Here is a 16,464-nt window from a genome sequence, read left to right as displayed (position 1 = left end):
TTAGTGTTCATATGTGAAAAGATTCATTTGTAAAATACTTTTTAAAAGCTGAATATATTCCTTGATGAGTATGCAGAAAGTAGTCCCTTAGTAGTATTCACTGTGCCCCTGCGATGATAATAAAAAGCATAAGGGTTTTTTTTTTTTCTCTATAAAAGACTGGCATAAAGACTTTTGAAATATTAATGAGAAATTTTTAACTTTTTTAGGTTAAATACATATTTTCTGACAAAACTGGTACTCTTACATGCAATGTAATGCAGTTTAAGAAGTGCACCATAGCGGGAGTTGCTTATGGGTGAGTTTTTTTCTTTAATTAGGATATGAAATACACATTTAATTAGTGCAAACAGTTTGGTATATTTGGGAGTTCTTATTAGGGAAGGGAATGAGGATTTTTTTAAATCTTAAAAACAGCTGTTTGAGGACACATGCATATTTCGTGTTTGTAGTTCAGCATTGTTTGCATTTGGGATGACATGAGATGGAGATTCTGCCCAATGGTATTTTCTGTGTTTAATGTTGCTGAAAGTCTCTCTCTCTGGCTCTAGTAATAAGGAACAAATGTATTTCCTTTTACACCACTATAAATTATAGTTTGGATCTGGTAAGGACAGCTAATCAGGCCTTGGGCAGTTTTCAAGTGAAAATAGTGACATTTACCCATTTTGATACATTTTTTTTCTTCTACCATCTCTCCTTTTTGTAGTCGTAGAGCAATCTAAAATTCTGATGATGGAAAGGAGATAGAGACATGAAAATCTTGAATCTAGAGGATAATTAATAACCATCAGAAACTTTTATCAGGCTGTTAATCTTCTTTAAAATATGTTTGTTGAGCACTCATTTAATTTATTTCTTACTTCCAGGTATGCTTACAACCTGTTCCATAGCCTCCTCTTTGAAATATTTTATAGTGTAATGTAAGAAAATTAATTTCTGCAATTCCTAGAAAAGACACCAAAAGATGAAACACTCTTCTGGTTGGTTGACATTGGCCTATTGTCAAACTTGCCAATTATCTTTATCTACCTACAAGTGAGACTAGTAAATATCAACCTCCTACTCATACAAGCACGGACACCTGCTTCTAGGTTTTCTGCTTGCACCCACTCTTCCCCACTCACTCTGAGCAGTAAGCCAATGACGAGCAGTGTCACATTCTGAAAATGCCTTAGTCAAAATTATAAAAAGTACTCATTTCATGAAAAATCCCAAAAGTGTGTGGTTATTCCTAGATATCCTTGTTCGTTGGGTTATGAGCGCATGACTAAAAATGACTTTAAAATCTATGTATGAATTTATAAACTCTGTGTATAAGTGAGGTTAAAAAGAGAGTTGATCCAGTGGCTTTTTCACACTGTAAAGACAGGCTGTTCCTTTAAGAAGCATACGTACTGTTTCCTGGGCTGGATGCTGTTTTTCATCTTTCTTCTTTATCTGGAGATGTCCTAATTTCCTTAGATGAAAGAGGCTCACCTGGCTGCACCGCTCCCCCCAACAAATTGCTACTGGTGCAGGAGAATTGCAGCCATACTTTTTGACATCTTGTACTTATATATTCTACCCAAAATCATCCCAGAGGAGAAAAGGAAAGCCTATTGCAATTCTAGAGTTTATCATGTTGTCAGATTTATGGTGACTTTTTTACACAAATTCTGTATTCGTTCATTACTAGTGTTTCCAAAGTGACCTGTTTAATAATTGGCATTGTGTTTTACTTTTTGATTTTTAATTCAATAAGCAGGTTCATCAAATTAGTAATTATTGATTGTGAAATTATCAGAACAGAAAGCTAAAATCAGACCTAGCCTCTTTTTTCTTCTGCATTTTATCAGGTTTTTTCTTATTCTTGGAAGAGGTCCTTAAACACTCCTAGGCAGTAGTTCTAAAGAGCAGTACTATGCTGTGTCTGTTGATGATGTCATCATTAACAACTGCTACAGGATAGAGCGGGTCTGAGCTCAGTATTGTCATCATTGAGATTAAATTGCCAGTGAAGTGAATTTTCTCTTGAGGAAATAATATTTCTTAATACTGAGATACAGTCATAAGCCATGAGTTTTGGCTATATCTAGAATTTACCATGTAATCCTAGAAAATTTATTTTTAGATATTCCCTACTCTTAAGATGTGGATAGTGAGACTAAACCATTTCTAAGGTCATTTTCCAGATATAAAATCTAACATAATGTTTAGAAATAAAAACAAAACTTTGTTTGTTTGCAGATTTTAACTGTATAAGCTGAAATCTGTTTCCTCTTTGGTTATGGTATCATATTTTCAAGAATACTAGAAGCCACATAGAGTAAAGAGAGTTAAGCTGCTTCCAGTGATCATATATTGTTTGTATATGTGCTTTCAGGCATCCTTAACCTTGAGTTTTTATCAGCATCCCCTCCCCAGAATTTCCTGGTGGATTATTGAATTGTTAGCATCTTAGAGAGTTGTCATGTCTGAAGGTTTTGGAGAAACCATGACTTCTGACTTGACCGCATGTTTACAATAGAGAACATAACAATTACTGCCAGTCTCCTTGATTAGATATGAAGGGGTGAGAGGAGTAATTACTGTGTAGCACTTTTCTGTGTGGATTTCCTCTGGGCACTCTTGGATTATGGGAATCTAGCCAGAGGGAAATGACATGGTTTTGCTATTCCATTTTCCCCAGAGCAGTGTTTAACAGTTGTTTAATATGGGAACTACTATGTATGAGCACTTCTTCCAACCCCAGTGGGAGAAAGCAAGGCAGTTTATCCCTGCAGAGAGGTGGCAAAACCAGAAAGTAATACAAAATTTCATATACTGACAAAAGCCTTCAGGTTTACAAGTGCAGAGCTGATTTTGCCTCAATGTTGCCAAAACATCAGGTAGCTCAGTTTAACCCCAGATTAGGGTTCAAGTGAGTTCTGTTGTCTTTTATCGGTTAGAAAAATAAGACTTGAAGTTTCCTGGTAGTATAATTCTTAGCTAGTTCTGTGTATTCCATAGGTTTGTAAGAAAATAATAATTAACATTTAAAACAGTGTGTCAGAATTCAATTGTAATAAATTTTCTTTCCTTTCCCCGAACCTTTGCCCCAAATTGGATTCATGATGGGCAACAAAATAAAGAAGATTTGTACGTAGTTGCCAATGATGATTATCTTGTAGAGATCAGCTTTTAGTTAGGAATGCACTGTGTGCTTAAAATTATTAGATTATTTCATTAGATCCTTTTATGGGACAATTACAGTTAAATGTAAGTGAATTATGGTATCATTTGTAAATTTAGCTTATGACAAACTAGACATTTTACTGTAAACATTAGTTATTAAAGTATTTCAGCTAATTGCTTCCTGTAGGGAATAAGTCAGTTTAATAGCAGTTACTTGAATACCCTGAATAGGTAAGCAGTTTCTCTGTTGAGTGGCTACAAATCTCAATAGAGTGAAGATTCTGGGGTACAGTCCTAAGTGATATCTTTGTAAAAAATTTAGACTTTATAGAGTAAGTTGGATGAGACTTAACAAGGTACACTCTCTAAAAAGAAATTCTGTTAAGCAAACTAAATAATGCTTTCTTTTAATGTGGACAAGGCACTTAATTAATATTAAAAACATCATTTGCATTTTCCCTTTAAATGAAAAAGTTTTATAAAGCAATCTTTACATATGAATTTAGTATGTGAATAGCTTTACTTGACAATATTTGGTTTCACTATATATTTGCTGAGAGAATAAACTACTACCCTGAGAAGAGATTCACCATGAGAAATTTCACGATTATCGTAATACTAACCCCCAAGATCTAGATTATAACCACGTTTATCTTACTGCTCACCATGACTTGTGATAAATGCTAGTCAACCCATTCATTTATTCATTTGCATATCTCAAGTGTTAATATATATGACACTTGGATAGATGATGGAGGTAAAAATAGGCAAAAGTTCACATGATTTTCTCCTGCCAAAAGTATATTGTCTAATTGGCAGTTAGTGAACGCTAATTAAGTAAGCATACAGACAAAAATAAAGTCCTAACACAGAATAGAGGTCTATGTGAGTCTACGATGCGTGATTTGCTCTAACCAGAGAAAGCCCTAAGGAAGTGATTCTGGAGTTGAGATCTAATAGTGAATTTGATTAAGTGAAGAACTTACCAGGTGGATACTACAGCACTGGCACATACAAAGGCGAAAAGCCAGATAGCATGTAGACACCAAAGCTTCTGGAGCAGCAATCACAGGGAAACTTGTATATAGGTGTACTTGTATACTGGTGGCAGGTGTGTGGGCTGTAGGTAGCGCTCAGCATTCTTTCAGGCTTGCACCACAGTTGGGGAGAGGGTCTCTGACACTTGAGCACTGGAGCTTTTAAGCTGCGTAACTTGGGAAACTCTATCCCCTGTCCTGGTATGAGATCAGGGGCTACTGCAGCTTGGCAGGGCCATACACAGTGTTGCTTGGATAGTACCAGGCCCTTCCCTGGCACAGTCCATGGGCTAGGGTCCAAGCCTTGAGGTTGATCAGAAGTGATTGCTTTAAACATGGAGTTGCAGCCAGTTTCCACAGAGCTTTGCAGCATGCCAACTCCTTTTCTGGGAGTCCAGCCCACAAAGGGCTTGGTTAGCCCTTCTTCTTAAGCATGCATAAAAGCCCTTTGGTAGGAGAGAGAATAGTAAGTGAAAAGAGGCCACCTCCATTGTGATTGGAGTGATATAGTGGATACTGCACTGGAAGCAATTTAATGTTTTGGAAGTGGAAGAGGTGCCTTTGGAAGTGGAAGAATGGAGTCTCTGCCTTGGCCGGGTTAACGAAAGGTTGAACTTTGAGGGAGTGATAGGATCCCATGAGTTTTTAACAAAGTTTATTGCATATTTGTCAAAAATAACAGTGACTTTCCATTTGTACTGAACGCTACATTTTAAAACTCTATGTCTAATAAATTTAAAGGAAAAGTATCGAATGATTATATTACGAAAGAAATGGAAAACAAGAAAATCTGTTCTGTCATGTATTATGGGCCCCTTTCAGCGGACGACATGACTGGCTGATTGAAGTGAAATACAACTCTCAGACTTCCCTAGCGTTCAGATGAGCTAATGGATGAAATTAAAGACAGTATTGATAAATATGTTTTCTGTTTGAGATAAAGAATGTTTTAATTAGTGGATTACAGTTTAGGAAAAATTTTTGAATATCATTTAATCTCTTAAACTAAGGTTCCATTTAATTATAGAAATGTGGTTAACTTTAACGTACCTGTTGAAGTAACCATCATCTCATGGTACCCAAAGTTACTTCTAAAATGTATTTGATAAATTTTATTAGTGTGTTAGTATGTTCCAAGATATTAGCATGTTTGTTGCCTTAAAACATTTTATTCTGATTATATAACACATGATTAATTTTCCATTGGCTTTAGCATGTATTTAAACTGCTAAGTTCAAATAATTCCTACTGAATTATGAATTTTGTGCACAAAATGAGTAAGTGTTGTGAAGAGGCAAGTTGGCTGTCCAGTTACAGGATAACTTTGTAAACCTGCTTAGCTACCATGAGGCATTATATTCTATTTACTGTACTAACTGCCATTTTTTTCAGATTCAACTAAAAGTTCATTTTGTTAACTTCTTGGTGATCTATCTTTTCATGCTTTCCTTCTTCGTGATTTTATGATTCCAGCCTTTCTGTGACTATTTTTCCTCTCTTTCTGCCCCTGTTCTTGTTTTCTGAAGCCATGTCCCTGAACCTGAGGATTATGGCTGCTCTCCTGATGAATGGTAAGCTTTATGGACCTTTCTGCCTCATTGATCCCTTTAAAAGGTTTGCATTTTATTATTTTGTTAGACACATTTCACTATCTTTAAAATCTATATAAGTTGCTGGGCAGTTAGGATAACAATGCTGTAAAGTAGGTATTTCTTGAAATCTGTTCAATATTCCTGGTTTTCGATTGAGAAACTTTAGTCATTTTAGAAACATGCAGTTTATAGGTTAGGTTTGCCAGAGTTTTACATTATTTATCTGTAATAAAGTCTAATGATCAATTTAAAAGTGTGGGCTTTGGACTACACCTCAGGTTTCTGCTACAGCTTCTGGAGCATTCTGAGGTTTTTTTTCTAGCTCAGTACTGCCACCTTCTGCCACTACTTACGTACTGTACACAGAGACCAAAAGACACTACTGAAAGATACCCAAGCAGTTGAAATTTTCTTTTCTAATAAATCTGTATGCAGGCTATAGAGTGAACATTTCTTAAGTCTGGACCAAATGTGAGAAAACTATGCTACGAAGGACTAGAGTTAACTCGAATATATTTAATTTTGGCATTGTTAAAGACAGCGTATGGGTTTAATTTCACTACTATTTGACTTTTTTGTTGGTTTTACCTTAAAATTCCTCCCATTTGTGAATTTATATTTTCATTTTGGGTAGTCCAAATGTATTTTGATATTTCTATAATTCATCATGAGTTGGTGGGTAAATGAAATTTCAGGAGATAAGTTCCTTTAATGTTGGTAACTTTAGAAAACATTGAGAATTTATAGGTGATTACATTTTTAGTTTTGTATTACTCATGTATTTGATGATGAGGTTATATGCTAGCTGATGGTTCTTGGCAATGGTGAGAAAAAAACCAGGCCAATTTACAGTAGGTAGCTACTGGTTGGGAAATAGTTGTATTATATTAATATACCTAAGCAAGTAGAGCTATAACCATCATCTGATTATCTTTAATGTTAACAGAATATGTGAAAAATTTAATACATTATAGGCTTGCCCTTAAACTCAGCTAAATGTAAATATGCAATATATATATATATATATATATATGAGGTAATTATTTTTTTAACTTGGCATTTTTTGTGAATACTGGTTCAATTAGGGCAGTAAAATAATTATTTTCCATTTCTTTCATAATATAATCATTCGATACTTTTCCTGTCAATTTATTAGACATAGAGTATTAAAATGTAGAGTTCAGTACAAATGAAAAGTCACTGTTATTTTTGACAAGTATACAATAAACTTTGTTAAAAACTCATGGGATCGTATCACTCCCTCAAAGTTCAATACACTTTGAATTCCAATAACATCATTTAAATATTTTTAAAACTTTTCAGTAAATCTCACAACATCTAGGTTTAATGACAGGCAGCTGTTTGGTTCTTGTGACAACTGATGAGTCACCACACACCCATTGCTTGGAGTGTCATATATTTTGACACCTACACACAAGTAATTTTTAGTATTTTTAAATGTGCCAAAGCATCTTACTATTAGCGGATAATTCAAGTTTAATATTGTGTAGATTCCCTCGTATTTAATCCTTTGAGAAATGATTTAAAATTTAGACTGTATCTGCTTTTCTGTAACATTAACATAATTCTGTTAATTTTAAATACCATTCATTAGTGTAGATGTGATATACATATCCTCTAAAATAACTCAGTTATTCCTAACAAGAAATTGCCTTCTCCATATTTTTCTTAATGTTGGAAGGAAATGTTAAAAATTAGTATTCGTTCACTCAGGTGATTCAGAATATTCTACTTTCAGTAGAGGTTGTTTTGTAACTTCTATTGGTATTGGAAAAAGAGGGTGTTATTTTATCTAGTTTAGTAAGTACTTTCTGTAAAACACTCTTTTGGAAAATTTGATATTCTAAACTAGGTAACTCAAGAAATGTCAGCTTTGCCATAAATTGTTTGACATTTCCACTTATAGTTACATATAAGCTTAGATAGTAATGATTTTAAAAACCAACACTAGGGAAGGCTTTTACTACCGTTACAATAAAGTGAGTTGTTTGTTTATTTGAGATGGGGTCTCGCTCTGTCACCCAGACTGGAGTGTAGTGGCATGATCTCAGCTCACTGTAACCTCCACCACCTGGGTTAAAGTGATTCTCCTGCCTCAGCCTCCCGAGTAGCTGGGACTACAGATGTGCACCACCACACCTGGCTCATTTTTATATTTTTAGTAGAGGTGGGATTTTACTATGTTGGCCCGGCTAGTCTTAAACTCCTGAACTCAGGTGATCCGCCCGCCTCACTCCCAAAGTTCTGGGATTCCAGGTGTCAACCACCACTCTCAGCCTCAAGTTTTATTTTAAATATATACTTGGATTCTCCATCTATAAAATAATTAATTACCTGTAGGCCTCCAAAAATGAAAGAACAAATGTTTCCTGAGCTACTATTGTGTCCAAAGTTATGTGGAGTCATCAAAGATGTAGGGTTTGGATACTGATCACCCAAGTTCAGATTTTCATTCTACTAGTGCTGTTGAACAAGTGTCTCAACTCTCTGCCTGAGTGTCCTCATCTGGAAGAATGTAGATAATAATAGTAGTTGCATAATCGGGAGGTTTTGAAGATTAGATGAGTTGTGTTTGTGTAGTGCTTTGGATAGTGTCTGCATATAGTAAGCCCACAGTGAGTGTTAGTTCTGGTTCTCTCACTTAATCTTTATGACATGTTTGACATGTCCATTTTAAAGCTGGTGAAATTTAGGCAAAAAAGGTAATAAGCAATTTGCCCCAAATTATATTACCAGTAGACATGAGAGTTGAAACCCATGTCAGCCTGGTTATAAAACAGTACTGGACTGGTTACGTAACATCCTATGGACTTTAAAGAAATTTAAAGAACATGTGCTTTTTAAATCATAAGATATCTTTGCAACTTCAGTCATTTTATCTTGATATTTCTTTTTCATTTGATATTTTCAACCTAGAATTTCTTTCAGTACATTTGTTGTTGTGTTAGGCAAGAGCAGATCAAGCAGGTAAAATTTAACAAATTTAAGGAAAATTAGCATGAGGGCATACAACTTTGCACAACTTTGGGCATTTGTCCAAAATTGGTTTCACACTGCCAATGAAACCAAGATCAAAAATGTGATCCCAGTTGAATCCTGTGCTCCAACCACCTGATTGCATCTTCATGCTGCTGGTCTTCAGGAGTAAATAGTGTAGCTGACTGTATGAATCCAAAATCTGAAAGGCATTCCAATATGGCTGCTCGGCAGCTTCAGTTTCATGTAAAGTACATTGAATTCCATGTATAAAACCCATGAGCTTATATGTATCGTACTGCCCTAATTGAACCAGTATTCACAAAAAATGCCAAGTTAAAAATATAATTCCCTCTCAGATATATATAGATTGCATATTTACATTTAGCTGAGTTTGAAGGCAAGCCTATAATGTATTAAATTTTTCCACATATTCTGTTAACATTAAAGATAATCAGATGATGGTTGTAGCTCTACTTGCTTAGGTGTGTTAATATAAATAGCTTATAGCGATATAATTATTTCCCAACCAGTAGCTACCTACTGAAAGTTGGCCTGGTTTTTTTCTCATCATTGCCAAGAACTAGCATATAACCTCATTTTTTATTAAAAATCTACTTCTCTGAATTGATAGTGTCAATATTTTGGATTGGAGGGAAAAATCTATTTATTCTTAACATCAGTGTAGCCCTAAGATATGCTCATTTTCCTCATTTTCTAAAGTGATATATGTCAATAATTTTTCTCATTTTCTGTCTTCTGTGATGAAAAATTTTAAGCATAAACAAAAGCAGACAGATGTACTGATCCACTTGCTTCAATAATATGCACTTAAGACCAGTTCATTTATGCCTCTCCCCACCTGCCGTTTTGAAGCAAATCCAGAATAACATATTGTTTGTGTTTCTCAACTGTTGAGTATAGTTTCACGTTATTCTTGCTGATCATTTTTTAAGTAAATGCTACTGAGGGTGATTCCCCAGAAGAATCACCTTAAAGTGTTAAAAGTGCTTAGTCATTTCCCTGTGGTTTTTAGTATTATCGCAATAACAGTGGATAGTACTACACTGAATTTTCTATTTTCTGGTCTTATTTATTTTCTCATTTCATTCTGGTCTATAATTATGTATGAAGTGAGTGGTATTCATTTATTCTGCTGCAAAAGCTAGGCTCACTAAAACATTCTTCCAGGTGTGACTGTAAAACAGAGAGATCTAACACATCCAAATTAATGTTCATCTTCAAAGGAGTCACCTTGGCAGGTTATTTATTTCAGTAATGCAGCCGTTTCACAGAATGTTTTTGAAATTCCTCTTTTGTAACTGCCTTCAGAAATACATTGAGTCACATAGTATATTAGTTCATTTTCATGCTGCTGATAAAGACATACCTGAGACTGGGCAATTTACAAAAGAAAGAGGTTTAATTCGACTTATAGTTCAGTGTGGCTAGGGAAGCCTCACAATCACGGTCGAAGGCAAGGAAGAGCAAGTTATGCCTTATGTGGATGGTAGCAGGCAAAGGCAGAGCTTATGCAGGAAAATTCCCCCTTATAATGACCATCAGATCTCATGAGATTTAACTCACTATCACAAGAACAGCACAGGAAAGACCTGCCCCCATGATTCAGTTACCTCCCACCACCCTCCCATAACACGTGAGAATTCAAGATGAGATTTGGGTGGGGACACAGCCAAACCATATCATTCTACCCCTGGCCCCTGCCAAATCCTATATCCTCACATTTCAAAACCAATCATGTCTTCCTAACAGTTCCCCAAAGTCTTAACTCATTTCAGCATTAACTCAAAAGTCCACAGTCCAAACTCTCATCTGAGACAAAGCAAGCCTTTCTGCCTGTGTGCTTGTAAAATCAAAAGCAAGTTAGTTACTTCCTAGATATGATGGGGGTATAGGCAGGGGGTAAATACAGCCATTACAAATGGGAGTCATTGGCCAAAACAAAGGGCCTATGGGCCTCATGCAAGTCTGAAATCCAGCAGGGCAGTCAAATCTCTTAAAGCTCCAAAATGATCTTCTTTGACTCCATGTCTCACATCCAGGTCACACTGATGCAAGAGGTAGGTTCCCATGGCCTTGGTCAGCTCCATCCCTATGGCCCTGCAGAGTACAGCCCCACTCCTGGCTGATTTCATGGGCTGGCATTGAGTGTCCGCAGCTTTTCCAGGTGCATGGTACAAGCTGTTTGTGGATCTACCATTATGGGGTCTGGAGGACAGTGGCCCTCTTCTCACAGCTCCACTAGGAAGTGTCCCAGTAGGGACTCTGTGGGGCCTCTGACCCCACATTTCCATTCTGTACTGCCCAGCAGTAGTTCTTCATGAAGGCACCACCCTCAGAGCAAACTTTTGCCTGGACATCCAGGAGTTTCCATACATCTTCTGAAGTCTGCATGGAGGTTCCCAAACCTCAATTCCTTTTTTTTTTTTTTTTCTTAGAATTCTGCCATGTTGTCCACACTGGAGTGCAGTCATGCGATCTCAGTTCACTGCAACCTCTGTTTCCTGGGTTCAAGTGATGCTTCTGCCTCAGCCTCCTGAGGAGCTGGGATTACAGGCATGCACCACTGCACCCAGCTAATTTTACATATTTTTAGAAGAGATGGGGTTTCACCAGTTGACCAGGCTGGTCCCAAACTCCTGATCTCAGGTGATCCGCCCACCTCGGCTTCCCAAAGTGCTAGGATTACAGGTGTGAGCCACCAAGCCTAGCCCAAACCTCAATTCTTGACGTCTTTGTACCCACAGGCTCAATACTGCATGGAAGCTGCCAAGGCTTGGGGCTTCCACCCTCCAAAGCAACAGCCTGAGCTGTACCTTGGCCCCTTTTAGCCATGCTGCAGTGGCTGGGACACAGGGCACCAAGTCCCTGGACTGAGCACAGCACGGGGACCCTGGGCCTGGCCCACAAATCCATTTTCTCCTAGGCCTCCAAGCCTGTGATGGGAAGGGCTGCTGTGAAGATCTCTGACATGCGCTGGAGACATTTTTCCCATTATCTCAGGGAGATTAATATTTGGCTCCTCCTTGCATATGCTAATTTCTGCAGCCGCTTCAATTTCTCGTCAGAAAATGGGGTTTTCTTTTCTATCACATTGTCAGGCTGCGAATTTTCCTGACTTTTATGCCCTGCTTCCCTGATAAAACTGAATGCCTTTAACAGCACCCAAGTACCTCTGGAATGCTTTACTGCTTAGAAATTTCTTCCACCAGTTACCTTAAATCATCTCTCTCGAGTACAAAGTTCCACAGATCTCCAGGGCAGGGGCAAAATGCCACCAGTCTCTTTGCTAAAACATAACAGGAGTCACCTTTTCCCCAGTTCCCAACAAGTTCCTCATCTCCATCGGAGACCTCCTCAGCCTGGCCCATATCACTGTCAGGCTTTGGTCAAAGTCCTTAAACAAGTCTCTAGGAAGTCCCAAACTTTCCCACATTTTCCCATCTTCTTCTGAGCCCTCCCAGTAGTTTCAACCTCTGCTTGTTACCCAGTTCCAAAGTCACTTCCACACTTTTGGGTATCTTTTCAGCAGCACCCCACTCTTCACTATCATGAGAACAGCATAGGAAAGACCTGTCCCCACGATTCAATTACCTCCCATCGGATCCCTCCCACAACACGTGGGAATTCAAGATGAGATTTGGGTGGGAACACAGCCAAACCATATCACATAGAAAATGAGGCCTCATTACTTGGGTCAAAACCAGTATCTAACAAAAATATTATTATTGAATTCCATCACTTGCTCGTATTTTTGGACTTCACTCTACCTTGAATAAAAAATTCATTTCTAAAAATTAAATCTCCCTACAAGGAATTTTGATTTGCAGCCAGTTGTGCCATTGAAAAGTAGGAGGTGCAGAACTTTCCCCAAAAACAATGCTTTATTGTGAGGCCCCAAGGCCAGATGTCCCAGCAGCCGCAGGAGCCACAGTGGGTCCCCCAGGAGAACCTCCAGGGCCACACAGAGTGCCCATTGTGCACAGGCTATACTGCATAGTGCCTCCTCCCTGACAACCAGCTCCACTTCACACCAGCCACAGTGAGTTTTCACACCAGCATGGATCTCTGCCTGCCACTGATGGCCGTGGATATCGAATAGGTGGTGTTCCATCAGTTCTTTATACCAAGTCCTTTGTGAAGCATTCCACAGAGCATATGTCAATGGCATGTGTTCACCTGGCCTCCAAAATAGAAGAGGCTTCAAGACAAATGGGAGATATCATCAGCATGTTTCATCACCACTGACCTCTGAGAGAAGAAACAGAAGCTTGTGCCTCTACTATTGGATCAAAATTGTGTTAACTTAAAGAACCAGATTATAAAAGCACAAAGATGAGGGCTCCAGGAGCCAGGTTTTTGTCACAATACCCACCATTAGATCATCACTATATACCTTCAGGTGTTAGAGTGTTAGTGCAACTAACGCCTCTCCCAGACTTCATGGAATGGCATGAGTGAGTGACAGCCTTCATGCAGATGTTTTCTCCGGTTATAGCACTGAGAGAATCACCTGTGCCTGCATTTGTCTCACTGCCTGGATACTGGAGAACCCTCTGCCCAGTTGTCCCATTGGCTTTTTTTTGGAGCAAGAAGAAATTCAAGAAATCTGCTTTGAAGTACTGCAGCTTTGTACTCAGAAAAAAGATTAACCTGACACACCTGAAAAGTGAAGTGGAAAAGAGTGAGCTGTTGTAGAAGCAAAGGCACAAGTCAAGGACCTGCAGCTTGGCAGCACACAAATTATAAACAATGCTTCATGGTTCTCACCTGTGCCCATGCTGGCAGAATTTTCCAAAGAAGGCAGAAGAAGCAGGCCTTTCCCACTTTCTGTGAGGGATACTGAGAGGAAACTGGAGGGCACAGGAAAGCCTCATGAACATCTTACCAAACAAGGAGAGAGATGAAGGCAGAACAGGAGCCAGGAGCAGTTTTTAAGTCCCCATTGAGATCCACTCCTTCCAAAAGGAGGAAGAGCCACAGAGCTCAGCTCCCTGCAGGTCCAAGTTGAAAAGCCAGTGACTTCCTGCTGAGACGAGCTGGTGGTGCTCCCTACAAAGGCTCCCCTGTGTCCTAGGACTACAAGTCTTCCAAAAAGTCTCACAAGTCTTAGAGGCAGACCTCATCCAATTCATGAAGCCACTCATTGGAATGACCAGATAATTCTGAAAAGACAAGAAGAAAAGTTGTTTGACTACAGAAATCAGTGTCAGGGTGTTTGAAGTTGTGAGTGGGCCATAACTGTGAGTGGGACTGCTTTGGGAACAGCAGACATCAGGGGTAACCCAGGGGTCCCAGTCTCCTGGCTGGCTTCAGGCCTCTTTCCAGAGGGATGTCTGGAGTGTTGCCTAGCCCAGGCGTCCCCAAACTTTTTACACAAGGGGCCAGTTCACTGTCCCTCAGACCATTGGAGGACCACCACATACTGTGCTCCTCTCACTGACCACCAATGAAAGAGGTGCCCCTTCCTGAAGTGTGGCAGGGGGCCGGATAAATGGCCTCAGGGGGCCGCATGCGGCCCATGGGCCGTAGTTTGGGGACGCCTGGCCTAGCCTTTGAGCCATTGGCATAAACCTCACTGTGAGTGGCCCTGCATTTTAACTCATTCTGGAAATGGTTATTGACCCTGTACCTTGTGGTGAATTTTGAAATGGAATTGAGAGGACCATTAAGTGCCTTTCAGGCCGGCTGAGGGCACAGTGCACACCTGTCCCATTGCAGGACCTGCCTGAGCAGCAGCCTTGCACATCCTGGGTGGAAAGCAAGTACACTCACCCCCATTGGTGTGGCTTGGTGCCAACAAGCTGTCTCTTCACTCCCATACCAAGACTCAATTATGTTAGACCAGTAAAATGGCTATATTAGCTTGAATTTACATATATATTTTGCAGCGTCTCACAATATGAGAAAATTATCTTAATAGCTCCTGTGATCTGTCCATGCTGTAAATAAACATGTTTAAATTACAAGTCAAAGCTGCACATGAAAACTGAGAACTTTAAAAGTCTACTTAAAACTTGTTGCATGTGAAAAATGTTAGGTTGGTGCAAAAGTAATTGTGGCTTTTGCACAATTGTTTTTTAATGGCAGAAGTCACAAATACTTTTGCATCTATCTAATATTTAGATCTGTTGAAAATCATAGACTTCTCTGTGCAACCCTAAATGCAGGCTACCAGCTCCTAAACAAAGAAGTTCCTTGTGTGTGCATTTTATGTAGTTAAACAATTCTCTCTACTCAGAACACTTGGAATGTTAAAGAATTTGTAGTTTGTCATTCTGCTTGCTTAAGTGTTCAAATGTACATAGCCATGAGTATCTATTCTAGTGGTATGTCTGTACTGCCATCCTGCTCCTTACTCATGAAAGTGATGAAGTTTTGAAAACAAAAACTCAAACAAGACAGTGTTTAATTTTAAAGTTATACTGCCTTTTTTGTTTATGCATGAGTGTAATATATATACGTATATAATGTAAATTTAGTGTATAGGTAGGGTGTTTATTTCAGATGACTGATGGGTTTTGTACTTGTTTTAAATTTGATTTTTTTTAAGTTCACAATGCATTAACATGTTACAAGTTCAAAAGGTGTAAAAAGGTTTTGATCCACCCCCTGTCTTAGAGCCCTCCATTTCCCCTACCAAAGACAGCCTGTGTGACCAATTTCAAGTGTACCCTTACAGATCTCTTCTATAAATATTCATACATTTATTTTTCTCTCATATTTTTACAGCAAGTGAAGCATACTGTACACACTGCTTTGTACCAGATTTTTATTTGACAGTGCATCTGTGAGCACTGTCAAATATTTTTATGGAATTTTTTCATATTCCATAAAAAGCTTCCCTTTGTGTGCATAGTATTCTATTGTGTAAATGCACCACAGTATTTTTAAGCAGCACTACTGACGGACCTTTGGGTTTTCTAACTTTTTGCTATTAAAAATATACTGTAGGGGTTGGGCCCAGTAGCTCACACCTGTAATCCCAGCTCTTTGAGAGGCCGACATGGGTGAATTACCTGAGGTCAGGAGTTCAAGACCAGCCTGGCCAACATGGTGAAACCTTGTCTGTGCTAAAAATCCAGAAATTAGCCAAGCATGGTGACACATGCCTGTAAACCCAGCTACTCAGGAGGCTGAGCCAGGAGAATCACTCGAACCCAGGAGGTAGAGGTTGCAGTGAGCTGAGATTGTGTCACTGCAGTCAGGTGAGCCAAGATTGTGCCATTGCACTCCAGCTTGGGTGACAGAGTGAGACCCTGTCTCAAAAACAAAACAAAAAAGTACTGTAAAGTATATATTTGTACATATAATATTTTGTACCAGTTAAACACTATAAATTCCTAGAACTGGAATTGCTGGATCAAAGAATTTTAAATTTTGCCCAATTGCTTATTTTTAGAAGTTGCACCAGTTTATGTTATCACCAATGATATATGCTTTACTGTTTTCCCACAGTTGAAACAGCACAAAGTTGTCAAACATTATTTTCGCCACAATACATTTAAATTTCACTTCTCCATTATGAGGTAAAGTTGAATGTATGTTTAACACCATTTATATTTCCTTCCTTGTGAATTATGTGTTTACATCCTTTGCTCATTGTTGTACTACATAATTGATCTTTTTGTAAATTGATTTCTGGGAATTCTTTTTATTCA

General features: G+C 38.5%; 1 protein-coding gene across 10 annotated transcripts in view; it reads left to right on the top strand.

Moving 5' to 3' along the window:
* Positions 1-16,464, top strand: part of ATP8A1 (ATPase phospholipid transporting 8A1) — a 249,992-nt gene that overhangs the window by 83,578 nt on the left and 149,950 nt on the right. For 5 of the 10 annotated variants that reach the window (XM_003940967.3, XM_010351697.3, XM_074396068.1 and 2 more), the window contains 2 exons: positions 210-298; positions 5,720-5,764. In XM_003940967.3, coding sequence (XP_003941016.1) covers positions 210-298; positions 5,720-5,764 — 134 coding nt within the window. The remainder of the gene's footprint in view (positions 1-209; positions 299-5,719; positions 5,765-16,464) is intronic. The other 5 variants (XM_074396074.1, XM_074396072.1, XM_003940968.3 and 2 more) reach the window with 1 other exon arrangement.

This window comes from Saimiri boliviensis, chromosome 3 (assembly GCF_048565385.1).
Source record: "Saimiri boliviensis isolate mSaiBol1 chromosome 3, mSaiBol1.pri, whole genome shotgun sequence".
In the NCBI taxonomy this organism is placed as follows: domain Eukaryota; kingdom Metazoa; phylum Chordata; class Mammalia; order Primates; family Cebidae; genus Saimiri; species Saimiri boliviensis.
The sequence above is the reverse complement of the archived record's forward strand: the minus strand, read 5'-3'. Positions and strand labels throughout refer to the sequence as shown.